Source organism: Siniperca chuatsi, linkage group LG5 (assembly GCF_020085105.1).
Source record: "Siniperca chuatsi isolate FFG_IHB_CAS linkage group LG5, ASM2008510v1, whole genome shotgun sequence".
Lineage (NCBI taxonomy): Eukaryota > Metazoa > Chordata > Actinopteri > Centrarchiformes > Sinipercidae > Siniperca > Siniperca chuatsi.
The window spans coordinates 5,152,683-5,168,393 of record NC_058046.1 but is presented as its reverse complement, the minus strand read 5'-3'; the positions used below and the strand labels follow the sequence as shown (position 1 = coordinate 5,168,393).

General features: G+C 37.4%; 1 protein-coding gene across 2 annotated transcripts in view; it reads right to left on the bottom strand.

Annotated features, from left to right (window-relative positions):
• Window positions 1–15,236, bottom strand: part of dmrt1 (doublesex and mab-3 related transcription factor 1) — a 33,878-nt gene extending 18,642 nt beyond the window's left edge. Inside the window, exons 1-4 of one of the 2 annotated variants that reach the window (XM_044196976.1) lie at window positions 14,814–15,236; window positions 13,018–13,192; window positions 9,215–9,372; window positions 1,154–1,328 (exon numbers count right to left, since the gene is read on the bottom strand). In XM_044196976.1, the coding sequence (XP_044052911.1) occupies window positions 1,154–1,328; window positions 9,215–9,372; window positions 13,018–13,192; window positions 14,814–15,032 (727 nt within the window). In that variant the 5' untranslated portion in view covers window positions 15,033–15,236. Of the gene's footprint in view, window positions 1–1,153; window positions 1,332–9,214; window positions 9,373–13,017; window positions 13,193–14,813 lie in introns of both variants that reach the window. The other variant, XM_044196975.1, reaches the window with a different exon arrangement.
• Between the last annotated feature and the right edge of the window lie 475 nt (window positions 15,237–15,711).

Sequence of the window (15,711 nt, the reverse complement as noted above, 5' to 3'; positions counted from 1 at the left end):
CAAAGAAAAGAGCGCCACCTACAGACTTCTTAAACTTAATCAACAATCTCACTCACTGTTTGACTCACTGATGATCTGGGGCCTGTTTCACCAAATCTGCAACATGCAAACTGGGATTTGCAACATTCGATAATTTCCTCTTGCGCTAATTTTGACACATTTCACTTATAAAAGCAAATGCCATATAATACGTGCAACCAATACCCAAGCACACAAGATCCCTCTATAACTACAAACTACTACTACACATGTATGTGCAATTTGGAAGTGATGATCATTTGTGAAACAGGAAGCCACCATTTGCACCAGAGAAGGAAAAATAAGGTCTCACAGAATTACAGTTTAAAACTTACTCCCACTGCATTGTGCTGGATCTTCCCTCTTATCTGACTCTCATCAGGTAATTACATGCATTCTTTGCAAAGTTCCACAAATACTTTACTGAACATATTAGGCAATACACACAATCTGATTTACCCACATTCACAGGTACTGAGAAAGGCACAAAATCCAGGCAACCACCATCAGCAGGCATGCTCAGCTGAGATTGGTGGCGTAGAGTGCCAAAAATCTACTGCTGAATAGTCAGAAATCAGAGATCAGATCTACTTCATTTTTAAACACGACAAAAAGAAACAGAGCTGCACCATCAGGTCCTTGACAGTTTTGTGGTTGTTTTAAAATGTATAACTTCATCTGTGATGGCTGCGAATTATAGCCAAAAGATATGTGTTTTTCCATTAATGCTTGTAAATGACAAATGGTTAAGGCTGAATAGCTGAGGATAATTTTATTGAACTTTCTGTCATCCTTTAAAAAGAAAAGAAAGGTGAGTACAGAGATCTAACTTTGTAGGTTTGTAGCTATTCTTCCTTTGACTGATTCATGTAAAAAGATGCAACACATGAATTTAACTTGAGTCAGACCTACATACACAGTTCTGTATTTGAAGTAAAGTAAAAAGCACAAAAGTAAGTATAGTAAAAGTAAAAAAGCTTCACTTTAGACTAATTTCATCTTGTACATTTTATGGCACTCTTGACTTGAGTGCAATCCTCCCTTGAATGTACTTAACCACACTGTTGATAAAGTCTGGGTAAAACTTTATGGGGCCTGAGAAGTGTGTGTGTGTGTGTTTTTGTGTGTCACTCACAGGCCACCATGGTCTCAGAGCAGTTGTTGTTGTTGTCCTCCAGGCTGAAGAGGGGCGGCACACAGGTGGTGGAGCCCAGTCCCTGAGTCAGGTAGGTGGCTGCTGGGTAGTAGGAATGCATGCGGTACTGAGAGGACATGTTGTGGCTCGACAGGCGGCCATCACCATGGGGCATCTGCTTCATATAAGAAAACACAAGAAATTTTACACACAAAGAAGAAATAATTATCTTAATATGCTGTATTTCATAGACAACATCCCAATCATCAGATTCCTGGAGAGCTCTGCTCCACTACAAAGACTCCATTCTTATTAGGTTTGATGATTCTGATTCTCAATCAATCAATTAAGCATATAAAATGTCAGAAAATGAATGAACTTATAAAATGAAGTGAAAAATGCTCATCATGATTTCCCAAAGCCATCTTCAACATCTTCAAATGTTTTGTTTTGGCGGACCAACCAATCCAGAATCCAAAAATATTCAATTTAACACCAGACATGACAGAGAAAAGCAGCAAATCTTTGTATTTGTGAAGCTGGAAGTAGAGAATTGGTTCAGCTTTTTTTTTTTTAAATTACTTAGATGCCAGTTAATTTCCTGTCAATCGAGTAATTGTTTCAGCTCTAAAATAGAATATTTCATTCTTTGTACTGTGGGAACTGTGGGAAAGGTCTGCTGTGTTTAATCACATGCTGGTGGTGTGTTTCATATGGCCATGAGGTGATGCTCGTGGTTACAAGGAGACACAAAAATAGTCCCAGCAGAGAAAAGTATGAGGAAAAGAGCAAAGCTAAGCAAGCAAGTAAGACCAGTTCACAAGCATTCCTAACACTGGCATCATTTTTACAAATACAAAATCAGCTGTTTAAGCAATGTACTTTCTAGATGTAGATTATGCTCTCCCTGCTTCAGCTTAGAGTGGCATTTCAAGTTGGACAGCTGACCAACATGAGTGACAAATGCTGGAGCCAAAACTTTGCACATTCTAGCTTTAAAAGGTCTTTGCTTCCTCCTACGAGCCTTCTTCTAACGTCATTCCCTGTTTGCAAAAGAGGCTACATTTTATTCTCTGTAGGAACACACTCAAGGCAAAATCACCAACAGAATAACACAAGTTATAACTCCTGCAGTGGGTTTCTGACTTCATATGTTACTATGTCCTTGAAGCTATATTTTTTTCAGTAACCACAGGGGTTTTTAAATGAAATACCGTTTATTTCTTCCGATTTTCTTTTATAAACGAACCACATGTAAACCCCTGTAGAGGGACAATATGAAATTAGCCCTTTTATTTATTATTATTATTATTTATTTATTTATCAAGACCAGTGGATATACTAATGCATTCTCTGATGTACATTTTTCCTTTTCTACATTTGAAATTTTCAAACACAATATAAACACCATTGTTCTATGATCCCATTCACATATGTTTGACTGTACAATCCTCCAAATCAGCCATCAGATACTCACAGGGAACACTTTTACAACCTAATCTGACAGGAAGAAATATAGAGATAAAATAATATATGACAGAGAATAAGTAGCATTTGAATTCACGGGTCCATGGCCTGTTCTAAAAATGGGCTGCAACACGCAGCGCTGGCTTTCTCCAGTCCTCTGAAAACTTTAAAACGAGCTGTCTACTCAGCAGCAAGGCCGCCTCACGGAGGGTTTTCAATTTCACTTTTATGGAATTTGATTTCTGTCAGCCTGTAATATGTCACCCGTATTGTCCACACCATCAATTCTCCGACAGCTTTATAAACTGTTATTTAAGCTACACTCATCTCTTGTATTAGGCCGTGAAAAATACAATAGAGATTGGACTGGAGTCTTGAAAGTGCACTAAGCTTACGGTTTGCAGGACAAATACAGCACCAAACAAAACTGTCTTAGTGAAAGTTGCTCACAAAAGGCAAGTTTTGTTGTGCTTACAGAAAGAAAAAAAAAGGGTTTACATCCGTCCAGTGGTCACAGGCAGATCCACACAGAGTAACTCGCTTACACTGTCAATGTGATGCCATATAAATAGTTTATAAACCTTTCTCAATGTATACTGGTGGGGTGAATACTGTTTTAACTATAGTTTTCATTAAAAGCTGTATGCATGCATCAGTGTAACAGAAATGTTTAGTCCAAGCAAGTTTTTAGTCATCTAGTTATCTAACCAATCAATCCATGGCCAAGTCACATGACAGATGTACTTTCACTGTAAACTCTTTTGTGTTCTGTGAAGCTTTGTAAAAAACATTTGTGGACTTGGGCAGACCTGTATCTACTTGGAGAGTAACTGTACGTGTATTTGTCCAGAAGCATTCAGTACAGGATGTTACATTCGGTATGCAACTTTGGATTCGGTATGCCAAACAATGCACTAAATAGGAGTTGTTCTTGTTTGTGTGCCTGTTTCTTACATTCTTGTACCATTTTTTCCTTTTCCTGTACAAACTCACATCCAAACAGGAGTTGGATCTACTGTACCAATCAACTTGCTAGACACAGGTATGCAGGTCTGTTGACTGTAATTGTAACACCTGAGCCTATAGTTAGGTTTAGGTTTTAAGGTTACGGTCAGAGAATGCAAATGGGAAGTCAAAGCTAGAAGACCCTCTCATATTATCCCGTATTTGGGTGGGTCATGGTTTTTTTCCAGTAAATTATAGCAACACTGAACAAGGAGTAAAGTCAGGTAACATTATATGTGGAAATAGCTCAAAAGTGTGTCTATTACTAGAGGTAGTTTAAAACAGCCTGGGGTGTGTGTTGTTTTCTTTTAGATTACTTCCTGACCTTATACAATTGATTGAGTGCCTTAATGTTTACGCCATGAATGGCCTATGAGCCACTGTTGAGTGGTTTTCAAAATAAGTGAAAAGGAAATTCAATCACATTTTCAAAATAAATGAAAAGGAAATTCAATCATGTGTTTTCCTCGCTGTACCAAAATCATACTGAACAGTGACCCCACAACCAAGTTGAACCATAAATTTTATGTACTGTTACACACCTTGTATCAACAGAGTTGGGGGTAAAGTGTGTGGAGTGTGATTTACGCTCTTCCCTACAGTTATGGTTCACCCTCTTTCTACACTCATCTCATCAAGCTAGAAACATCTGACGGCATCTTTAGGAAATTTTTTTTTTGTTTCTCAACTGAGATACACTCAAGAAGGCATTCTACACAAGCAACATCATAGAATCATAGATGACCTGATGATAACGTTATAAAACAATTACATCTTCAGAACCTGTTTCTAAATGCATTTTCATGGCACTCAGCATTAGTAGGTAAACAAATGTCAATTCACAATGTTGGCAGAGGTGATGGATAGAGTTTTAGCTGTGGACAGAAAGTCATTATTAGCTAAGTGAGATTAACAACAATTCAGTAACGCCAGTGTTATCATTTAAAGTAAGAATAACATGTGTGCACTACATTACATTCTGGAATAAGTTATAATAACAAAGATAGATATGTACTGCAGTTTCCTTGAGGAGAATGCTGCCACACATCCACAGTACTTCCTCTAAACTCGCTGGCTAACTTGTTGACTCCTGGGGGGGCTTCCTTACCTCCCTGAGAGGTCCTGTCTTCTTATCTGGCACCATCTCCTGTCTGGAAGCTCTACACCACCCTCATATTATCATCATCCACCTGCATGACAGCCAAGCACCGCTGAGTGCACAGGAGAGGCGAGGATGAGGTAGATGGCCTTTCACTGATAAAGACCACAGTGTTTTCTTGTGGGTTTTGATTTAGTAGCTCAAGACCTATATATCACTATATTATGACAATCGCTATTGTTAGATTAGCTTGATGATTTAAAGGAAGTTAATATTTTACTGTAACAATTTTAAAGTTTAAAATAAAGTAACTGGTACAAAAACTTGATTGATAATGACCAATAAATTGAGATTGTAAAGGATTGGTGGTGGGAGGACACCCAGTGTTGTTCTATTTGTAGTTTATCAGACAAACAAGCAGTTCAGTCTAAAAGGAACTTATAAAAAGTTTTCAAAAGAACATAAGGAAATCCATTAGTCAATAAAATAAAAACTTAGACTAGGCCCATTGCTATTGGGCCTGTCACAGCACGCTTCCACCAGGTCTGCACCTGAACTAAACCACTCTCAGCTCCAACAATGAGCTTCTACCCCTTGCTTTTAAACAGGAAGCTCCTCCTATGCACAAACCAAAGTTAGTTCATAATCAATTAAGCCATTCAAATAGCATGTAGAAACATTAACACAATTATCTAATCATTATTATCATTGTCCTAACATAGAAATATTAAAAAACGTAGGTTGTTCAGGGTACTTTAAAAACACTATTACCTGAAAGAATGAACTCCCCCGTACTCTACTCAACATGGTACAGTCTGAGTTACCTCTACTACAAAGCCCATTGGATCCTCTCACTTCCTGTTTGGCAGTTTGGACTCATGACCAGCAGGCAATATGGGCAGGGGCTCATTAACAAACATTTGGTAAATTGAAGTTGAATATAACCAATAAATTAATTTGATTTGAATGTATTTGTAAATGAACTGAGTGGTTATTTTATTAACAACATCAATGATGACAGTACGCATACTGACATTACCCGAAATTACTATTGTTAGCTAGTTAGCATGCTTATATAACTTAACCACAGAGGCCTGGGCTACACAACTAGGACTAGAGATCTATTGTGCCGGCAGAAACTAGAATGTGTTTGGCTAGCGTGCAACCTACTCTTGGAGGGAACGCGTTAGCACCATGACACAGCTCTTGCAAGAAGTCAGTGTAATGTTGTAGTGTAGTATGTAATATTGTTTGGACCTAATGTTTTTATTTGATCATGTAAAGTTAGTTTACTTGTATAATTATTTGTATAGTGGTATTTAAGTCAATAAACTAACTAGCTAACAAACTAGCCGTAAATTAAGAATTTAATGTTAAAAATATAATTGCAAGATGGTGGTGTGTTGAAGATGCACCTGCAGTAAAATAAAACCGATAAATACAGCCATAACATATGTATGTAAATAAACATCCATTATGGCACTTTCTATTGTAAACGGATGTAACACAACAGCGATTCAACTTGTCAGTGATCTAAATAATAAAATAGCTGTGCATCAGATACAGCACTTGAATGAAACCAGCATGAGGTTATTCTGGAGCAAAATAACTAAAAAAAATAGTAAAATTGTTTTAATCATAATTATTAAAAAGATGTAAAGTACATTTTCACCAGATGTTATGATGATATGATGGAGAAAAGAGCTCCACCTTCAGAAACTAACTCAGCGAACGCAAAGTCGATGAGAAAAGACGTCATAGCCCGACACTGTGCTCTCTGGAAAGTGCAGAAAGAGCACAGAGATAAGTACTTCACAGCAAATATGGAGACAAAATCAAAATTGAGTAACTCAAGGATAAGCATTTCAGTTGGGGATGCTAAAACTGGAGTATTGCCCATTAAACTGTGGAGGTTTAGGACAGGTAAAGGAGACAGAGGAGACACAAGAGAAAAGCTTGTTTTGTCTTTGTTTGTTTTTTACCAGTGGAGGCATAATAATTATTCTAATTCAGGTAATAAAAAACAAAGATTAACTGAAAGAAATATTCCATTACTTTTTGTGATTATAACAATACATTTCTGGTTACAAATTGTGTAACTGTATGTTGTGAAATTCATCTTCAAATAATCAGCTCTTCATGCAAATACAAAAAAGGCGTCCCTGAATTTGAATAACCGCACGTAGCCCTCTCAACCTGACAACTTCACTGAAAATATCATAAATCACAAAGGAGGATGGCTAAATTATGCTAAAGAGTGCTAACTGATTAGCATTAATGTGCTCACTTTCTCCTTCGAGCGCTGAGGCATAGCGGTTTGTTCTTCTGCCGACAGACAATACCATTAACCTTTGCAATTCAGGCTCTGCTGTGCGCTGGCAGGTTAGCGGAGGCAGTGACCCCAAAACTAGATGTTGCTATTGGGGGAACGGGGGGTGTAGAGCAGGGGTGGACAAATGTTCTTCATAAAAAAACAAACCACCTCATCTGAGATCACTGGAGAGTTATAGCTCTAATTTGCTTCATGCACAAGCTCATCTCATTTGACACAATAGAGATACATTTAAGCATAAATCAGTGTGAATATACAGATGGCGAATGAGGGACCAAGTGTGTGTGTTGGCGGGATGTTCGGTACTGTCTCCCTGATGTGTCCTACGTTATAGCGTAAGTGCAGACATTAAAGCAAACACTCTCATCCATCTCTAAGGAAAACAAAGAAATAAAAGTTTATATAAATCACTACCAGATCCAAAGAAAATTTACTTCTAATGTCCCCAAGCTTTCCTACACATACATCAGGAGCACCGGCTTTGTGTTACTGTTACTGTCATATCACTTTTCAGGGTTGCAGGTTGAGGTCACTTCAGCTTATGGCTAGAAGTGTTTCAGTGGTGAGAGTTAACTGGTATGCAGCATGACCAAGAAGTATTTGGATAAACTGCTAACTGGAACTATAATTGAGGTGTCCTGATCAGTTTTACGGATACCCGTAAACCAATCAGAATAAACTACTTTTTAAGGCTACCAGGTACAACAACAATCCTGTACTATATGGAAGTGATCGTCTTGCTCATGGACACCTCGGCAGTCAGTGCTGAGTGAATGAAAATGGCACTCTTCAGATAACAAGCTTGCTTCTCTAACTTTACAGAAAAACAAACAGTGGCGTCTATTTTCAAGGTGGATGAATACCCCAAAAGATTTTTTTTTTCAACACAAATTTAGCTAAATATGTAACTCACTCACTTGAGAGACAAATTTTGGTGTTTGCTACTTTCATCTCTTCCAGCTGTGCGTGCACACAGATGAGCAAACTGACTGACGTGGGTTTCATATTACTGACAGTTTTGTGATGAGTCTTGTTCATGCTGAGGGGATTCATAGCTAAGCAGCTTATCTCCTGTTTCTGTGGCATGAAGCAGCTTAGATGTGAAGTTCCCCCTCCAACACACACACAAACAAACACACACACACACAACACCAGTCCATCACTTACTGAACATCCAATCCATCTCTTTTAACACAGAGCAGAGAGGCTTTCTACTCTTTTTTTTAATTTAAACTCTTGCCTATGACTCATGTGACTGGTCACAGGCTGAATCCTAAATCTTTCAGTGTAACTATCAATTATTATTATCAATGAATGTGCGTATCAGTCTAACCACTATAATACCTCTACCCACTGTGCCACCACTCTGAGACAGGACAGATGACGTTAAACAGACGTTACTAAAATACAGCCTCTTACTTACAATACTTCTTTTGCAAGGAATATTTTAGCATTAAAATAAAACTTTTTTTCTACAATGTTAGTGTTTCCCAGTGCTGGCTGGTAAGGGTAATTGGGTTTGGGTTCAAACTGGGTGGATATCTGCCTTTTATTAAATATCTATCAACTAAATTTTACTCTTTCATTTTGATGAAATGTTCCTTCCTGAACACAGCTATGGAAAAAACAGGATGGAAAAGTTGCAGAAAAGCTGTATTTGCTTTCTTTTCAGGTAAATGCTCAATAATATTTTGTAAATTCTTTGAAATGCAGTACTGTATAACGGTTTCAGAAGAGATTTACTGTCTCGACTAAATGCTGTTTCAGAAGCTTTTCCACCATGTCAACAATAAAGTTATGCTTACAAAAACACTTAGCTTGTATATAGACATTTTATTTTTGTTGTTGGTCATTGGTGCTTTAAAGCGCACCCTCTCGTGTAATATTGCTTAATCAAGGCACACACACACACATTTCCCCTGCTGTGCTCACCCAGCGGTTTAAAAACGGTGGCACAAAAATCCTCCCTTGAGGCAAGGCAAATTAAACAAACATCGCAGGTAACCAACACACAGGACCAGCATCAACAATTTCAACAACATACTTTAGACAAACATTAATGTGCTGTTAAGAAGGGGGGTGTTCACTGGGTGTACACTGCTGTGAAATACATACTATGAGCCCTTTTATAAACAGCAGAGTGGTTGTTGTTAGTCACCTGGTATTGCTGGTAGTTGTAGAGGTTGCCGTAGTAGGTAGGGTAGCGTGAAGGCTGGTAGAAGTTGTAATAAGAGGTTTCCAGCAGCAGGTCAGACGGTCCCTCAGTATGAGCCCGGCCGCCGGCCATCGTGCTAGAGGACGACGCCGAGCGACTCCCTGGACAAACACACACACACAGAGAAGACAACAAATAAGAAAAAGATCAGTTCAGACTCTAAAGTAGGAAGTTTGTGGCTGGATTTCAGTACTTTCAGATCACTATTACATTTTAAATATGGATTTATGCATTTATATTCTAGTTTCAATTGGTTTTTTTTACTTGGATTAATAAGTCAATTTGTAAAACTAACCATGTTTATATCAATTAAGCACCCAACAGCAGAGCTCAAGCAGCCTTTTAGGTTTTTATTTTATTTTAATGTTTTTATTTTCTTGTCTTTCCTTATGCTGAAAACCAATGAATCAACAATGAAAACAATCTTCAACGATGATATCTATTACAGTAGAGCTATTGATCGATCATTCAATAGGAAAAGAAGACATATTTCTTGAACTTTACAAGATTTTTCTGGTCATTCCAACCATAGTTCAAATTGCTATCAACAGCACCATCTGCAGGTGACAGGTGGTTTTGACATCAAATTAGCAGACCTAACACAACACACCATCACAATACAGAAGTGTGCCCTATCAGGACGAACATGACCATCAAATCATCATTACTCATTATCTGACGTTCTTTCCTTATCAACAAGGCCACATTCTTCTCAGGCAGACCCTGATCTTTCCGTCTTACACAATGAAGACACTGTGCACCACTGAAGCCAAAGATAATGACATTTGTTGTCCCAGTTCTAATTCTTGTCATCAGTGAATCACAGCGTGCTCAACTCCTTTTTCCACCTCAGTCTTTCCTCTCTGTTGCCAAGCCAGAAACCCAAACTTCACTCTCACATAAACACAAAGCAGAATCAGAGCAAGACATGAGCAGCCTTGACCACAGTCATATTCCAACTCCTAAAATTTGCTATCAGGCCGACAGGGAACACGGTATCTGTGTCTGCCTCCACATTACAGCCAAGAAGGACATCAAGCATGCCCTTTCATGCTGCTGCCACCAAATCAACCTTAATTTTCCCATGAAAATGTCTCTTATTGATGGTATCTACAGTGCCTATAAAAGTATTCTTGTCCTTTATTACTGAAGAACAGTGGACTTAATTCAGTCTTTCTGACAAATATAACTCACAAAATAACTGACTGAACAGACACCACACCACTGTCACTTTTGCCTTGTAATTTTGTCTTTTATTGCTCTTGTATAGTTTCTGTTTTTAGTTTAATATAACGCTTATTATTAATTTTTTTCTTTCTCTATTTATCTGTACTTATTTCTGTCCTTGTGCTGCTCCAACAACCCAAATTTCCCCTCTGGGGATCAATAAAGGCTTTTCTAATCTTAGACTGTGGCTTTTTTGCTGCCTATCAAACAAAAAAATTTGCAATTTTAGTTTACAGCCTGAAAGTTTCTAGATGTGAAACTGTCAGAATTAAATAATAGGATTTCCACCACCATCTACAGAAAGCCAACTGATAAAAACTTCTGAATTACGAAGGTTGTCATCCCACTGCTCTTAAGACAAGTTTGTCGTTAAGTCAATTTTATAGACTTAGGAGAATTTGTAGTTCAGAAAAAGAATTAATGGAACAAAGTGAAATTATGCAACAATGTTTTAAAGATAAGAGGTTTTCAGAAGCACGTCAGCTGTTGACCGGGCTTTTCAAAGAAATGCATTTTAACAGACAACAAATTCACTCAAGACATAAACAATTCAATGTCAATCCACAACTCATAAACACTGGTAACCATTTGTTCTGATGCTGCTTTGAACAACATCTTTGAATATCCACCATTGTTTATTTACAAAAGAGGCACAAATTTAAAGGACCGTCTAGTAAAAGCAGATCTAGAAGGAATATTTGCTTTATTAAAAGGGAGTTTTCCATGTAGATCCTGCACATCATGCAAAAACATGGTGAGCACTAATCATTTCATGGATTATCACACAGTGGACTTCAGTGTTTGATGAACAGCTCCCCACCTGATTTCCACAAAGTATGCTTGGATCCTAAAGGTTGTACATATTGTACAAGTCCTTCCTTCCTTTATATTCTGATGTAGACACTAAAAGATACTGCTATAACTCTTTGACTATAGTGTCTATTTATGATTAGAATGCATATTGAAATTTGATATGTGAAGAAATATGAGGGATGTCTAATGGACAGTGCTAGTTTTGTGATGTTAGGTGCAATGCCAATTACCTTAAAGTGGATCACCTGTGTGTTTGTTAAGTAAGAGGCATCTACACTGCATGATCGTGACACTGACGAAGGCCGGACAGCCGGAAATATTTTGTATTCTGTAAACAAAGTGACTTCTTGTCATTGAGTGCGACCCTCCTCTGTCATCATTGGTAAACATAATAAGAAAACTCAGCATGTCATTATCCATAAACATTAGGGTTTTACTAACTTGGTCAGCAAATGAGAACATTTTGAACACACAGTCCACAGTTGTATAAATGCATATGGTTGTTTAAATGTATACATTTCAAAGTTAAAATGAGGGCTTATAATTAGGGATGTAACTAATTGTAACTATTATTTTCTCAATTAATGGATTATTCATTGGTCTACTGGTCTATAAAATGTCAAGATTATAGTGAAAAATACCCAGCATAATTTCCTAAAGTCCAATGTGGTGTCATCAAAGAGCTTGTTTTTGTCCAGCCAAATCTAAAGACATTATTTTTATTATCACATATGACGAAAGGTAAATTGTCACAACTGAGATGTTGGAAATAGGTTTTGTTTGTCATTTTGCTTGAAAACTGTGAACTGTTCAAGTGATCAAAACAAACCCTGAAACCAACACTTCTATCAATTACAAGGAAACCACTGATTATTGAAATGACTTTTAAAGGCTTTTAGATCAAATCTGACTTAAGAATTGATTGTGCATTTATATTGGTTATGTAGTATGTACTAGGGCTGCAACGGTATGAGATTTTTACGGTACGATAACCGTGTCAGAAAATATCACGGTTTCACTGTATACAGTATTACACAATTATTTTTGTTATTATCAGTTACAATGACCCTTAAAGGAATGAAAACAGAAGGGTTTTTTTGGTTGAACGAACACTTTATTATAATTTCACAAAATATTATGTCCTGACAGACATGAAGCTTGATATAAACTAAACACTAATACGGCAGAATTCAATACCGTAGATAAATCAATAAAGCAAATGTACATGGCACGATAACCGTCAATTTTCATACCACGGGATACCGTGAAACTGGTATACCGCTGCAACCCTAATACGTACTGATGTCACTTTTTCATGTGATGCCAACCCCTCACCACCACTGAGTGGCAAAACAAACTCCCTATTGCTGCTATAAATGGGTATACAGGTTTTATTTTGATTTTAGTGCATTTCATTCAAAAAATTCCGTGTTTTGTTAGTTAACATCACACACACCCATAGAAAGTATCACTTCCTGTTGCTTCTCTTCATTTTAGCCTTCACCAGTCTGTAAAATTTCTGTGAAAACTTCAGCGTGAATTATTTCTGAATCTCCAAATACGTTTTCTGTATTTTCCGGAGCTGTTGTTTGGACACAAGGACTCACCTGTACAGCTGTATAATCAGGTGTCAGCTACATTAGCAGTGTGGCACATTAGAGGGTAGTGAGAGGATATGGCAGGACAGTAAGTTGGCAATACCTCACCTGTGACAGCAAGAGAAGAAGTGGAGGTACTGGTAGGTGTCTGGGATCGTCCCTCCACAGAGAACAAGCAGTCCGCTCCAGTTTCATTCTTCACCATCACCTCAGGGCCGGACAGAGACAATGGACTACAAATCCCAAGTTCCTCTTCCTGAGCCTGCTGTCGTCTCAGGGCGACCTGGAGGGGAGGAAAAGAAATAACATTACCCTTACCTGCTGACTTTGCAGAACAGATACAATATCTGCGTGATAATGCAAAGATAATGCTACAAAATAATAATAATACATCATTTGTACATGATTATATATCACTTTTTCCTAAGAAATATACACTATGGCTTATGAATAGGTTGGATGTCTTGTCCACTGTGCTGACTTCATGTAAATTTTATGTTTTCAAATGAAATTCAATTGCTCCAACGACATCTTTGTCTCTCGCCACTTGTTTTTTAAATGTGTTATAATTCCTTGTGTTGTTTATTGTTTTCTTACAAAACAAAGCAGTGTATGTATTAAATGGATAGGACTGATGCCATATTCATGTCATGCTATTGCTGTGTCTACCAATACAACACTGCAAATGAAAATTAATTCATTATAGGTGTGAAAATAAAATATATTATGAGTGAGATAAGTTACAAAACTCTTTTGCAATTTGCAGCCATACCAATAGACAGAAGACATCAATATACAGATTCTACTTCACTTACATTACCAATGTACCTCTTATTACCAGGCTCTATTATCGTATGTACTAAAGTTAGGTCTAGAGCTGAAACTATTAATCAGTTAGTTCATCGATTTATCAGCAAATATATTGATCATCGGTTAATTGTTTGAGTCACTTTTAAAGCAAAAATTCCAAACATTTTCTGATACCAACTTCTTAAATTTGAGTATTTTCTGCTTTTATCTGTTTTACATCATTGCAAATTGAATCTCATTGGGTTTTGGAATATTAATTGGACATTACAAGCAATTTGAATTTGTAACATTGGGCTGTGGGAAATTGTGATGAGCATTTTTCTGACATTTTCTAGACCAAACGATTAATCAGTTAAGAAAGAAAAAATGGTATAATGATAATAAAAAATAACCCACACAATCCAGCCCTAGATAGACCCTTGTTTAGTTAACTTTTTAGAGAAAGATTTTATTTTGTTTGTTTGTTTCTTTTGTGACAACGATTGCTGTCAAATTTCCATTAGGATAAATGTAAGTACTATCTATTTATTTATCTATTTGTCAGTGTGTTAGCTACATGCCATAGTTTTAAAATGTATAGTTAGTGTCACTTAATCTCAAAATATAACTATTAATGAGCCTACTCAAAAATGGTTGTTTTAAAAACATCTAAAATGTTGCTTCAAGATACCAAATACAAAGTTACAAAGTAAATAACCACAAAATATGGACAAAAGTAGCTGCTCTATATACTGTAGCCTACTTGTTAATTAATTTATATTTATGAACCTGCTGTTAGCAACAAGTGTAGCAATATACTCATAAAACATATTAACAGTAAATAAAGTTGTGTAAGCTAGCTGTGTATAAACTAAGCTAGCTAGGTTGACATTTTAGATTGCTTTGGCCTGTTAGTACACAAATGAAAATTAGGAAAAACAATTAAAGTAAACTGTCCACGGCGATTAAAAAAGTATACAAACATAAATTTAAAAAAAAAATCTAAACAAGTAAAAGTTGTAATTTCTGTTTCAGACTGCAGAAATAATGTATTTACAACACTTCAGCTCAGCTCAAGCTAAGCTAGCCGCGCTAACCGGTAAAATAACGGTTACCTGGGCCGCCATGACTCTCTGCCTCTCAGCTATCAGTTTACATTTGGGACACTGGCAGTCCCTCCAGTTGCAGAAACGCTTGTGTCCCTTCAGAGGAGACACATAGCCGTGGTTCCTACAGCGGGAGCACTTGGGCATCCTCGCAGGTTTCTGGCCTTTGGATGGGGACAGAGGTCCAGTGCACTCCGGCACCTGCTTGCTGTGCTTGTCCTTGCTCATCGCTACTGGAAATAAAAACAGAAAGCTGGTGCTAACTGCTAGACCTGCCCAGGAACGAAAACAGAGTCAGGCTTTAGCTACTATGTTGGAGTTTGCCCCGGCAGGCTCGGCTGGTTAAAGCCTGTACTGGTGCCAGGATGGAGGCTATAAGGTCACCGTCCTTCCCCGCCCTACTGCTGCCGTGGCTTGTGGGAGGAAACAAGCTGGAAGCGGGGGAGAAAGCTGGCAGAACCGTGGCATCACTCAGCTGCACTCACTCTGATTCACACTTTAATTATTACTAAAACAATAATTTAAAAAAAAAAAATAAGCCCATTGTTACCATGTGAATTTCTGTTTATGTAACTACCACAGAGGTGGAAGAAGTACCACAGTGTAGAAGTAGGCCTACTCTCTTACAAGTAAAAGTAATGCATTCAATTTTACTTAAGTGCAAAAATATAAGCATCAAAATATACTTAAAGTAAAAGTACTCATTATGCAGAATGGCCAATTACAGAACAATGTATAATATGTTATGATAAATATTGATGCATTAATGTGTATATCACTTTAATGTTGCAGCTGGTAAAAGTGGGGCTAATTTTAACTACTTTATATACTTTATTTACTTCTGCTGGGTAGCGTGTGAATGTCCTCCCCCCCGTGATCAATAGAGTTTTATCTTAATCTATAATAT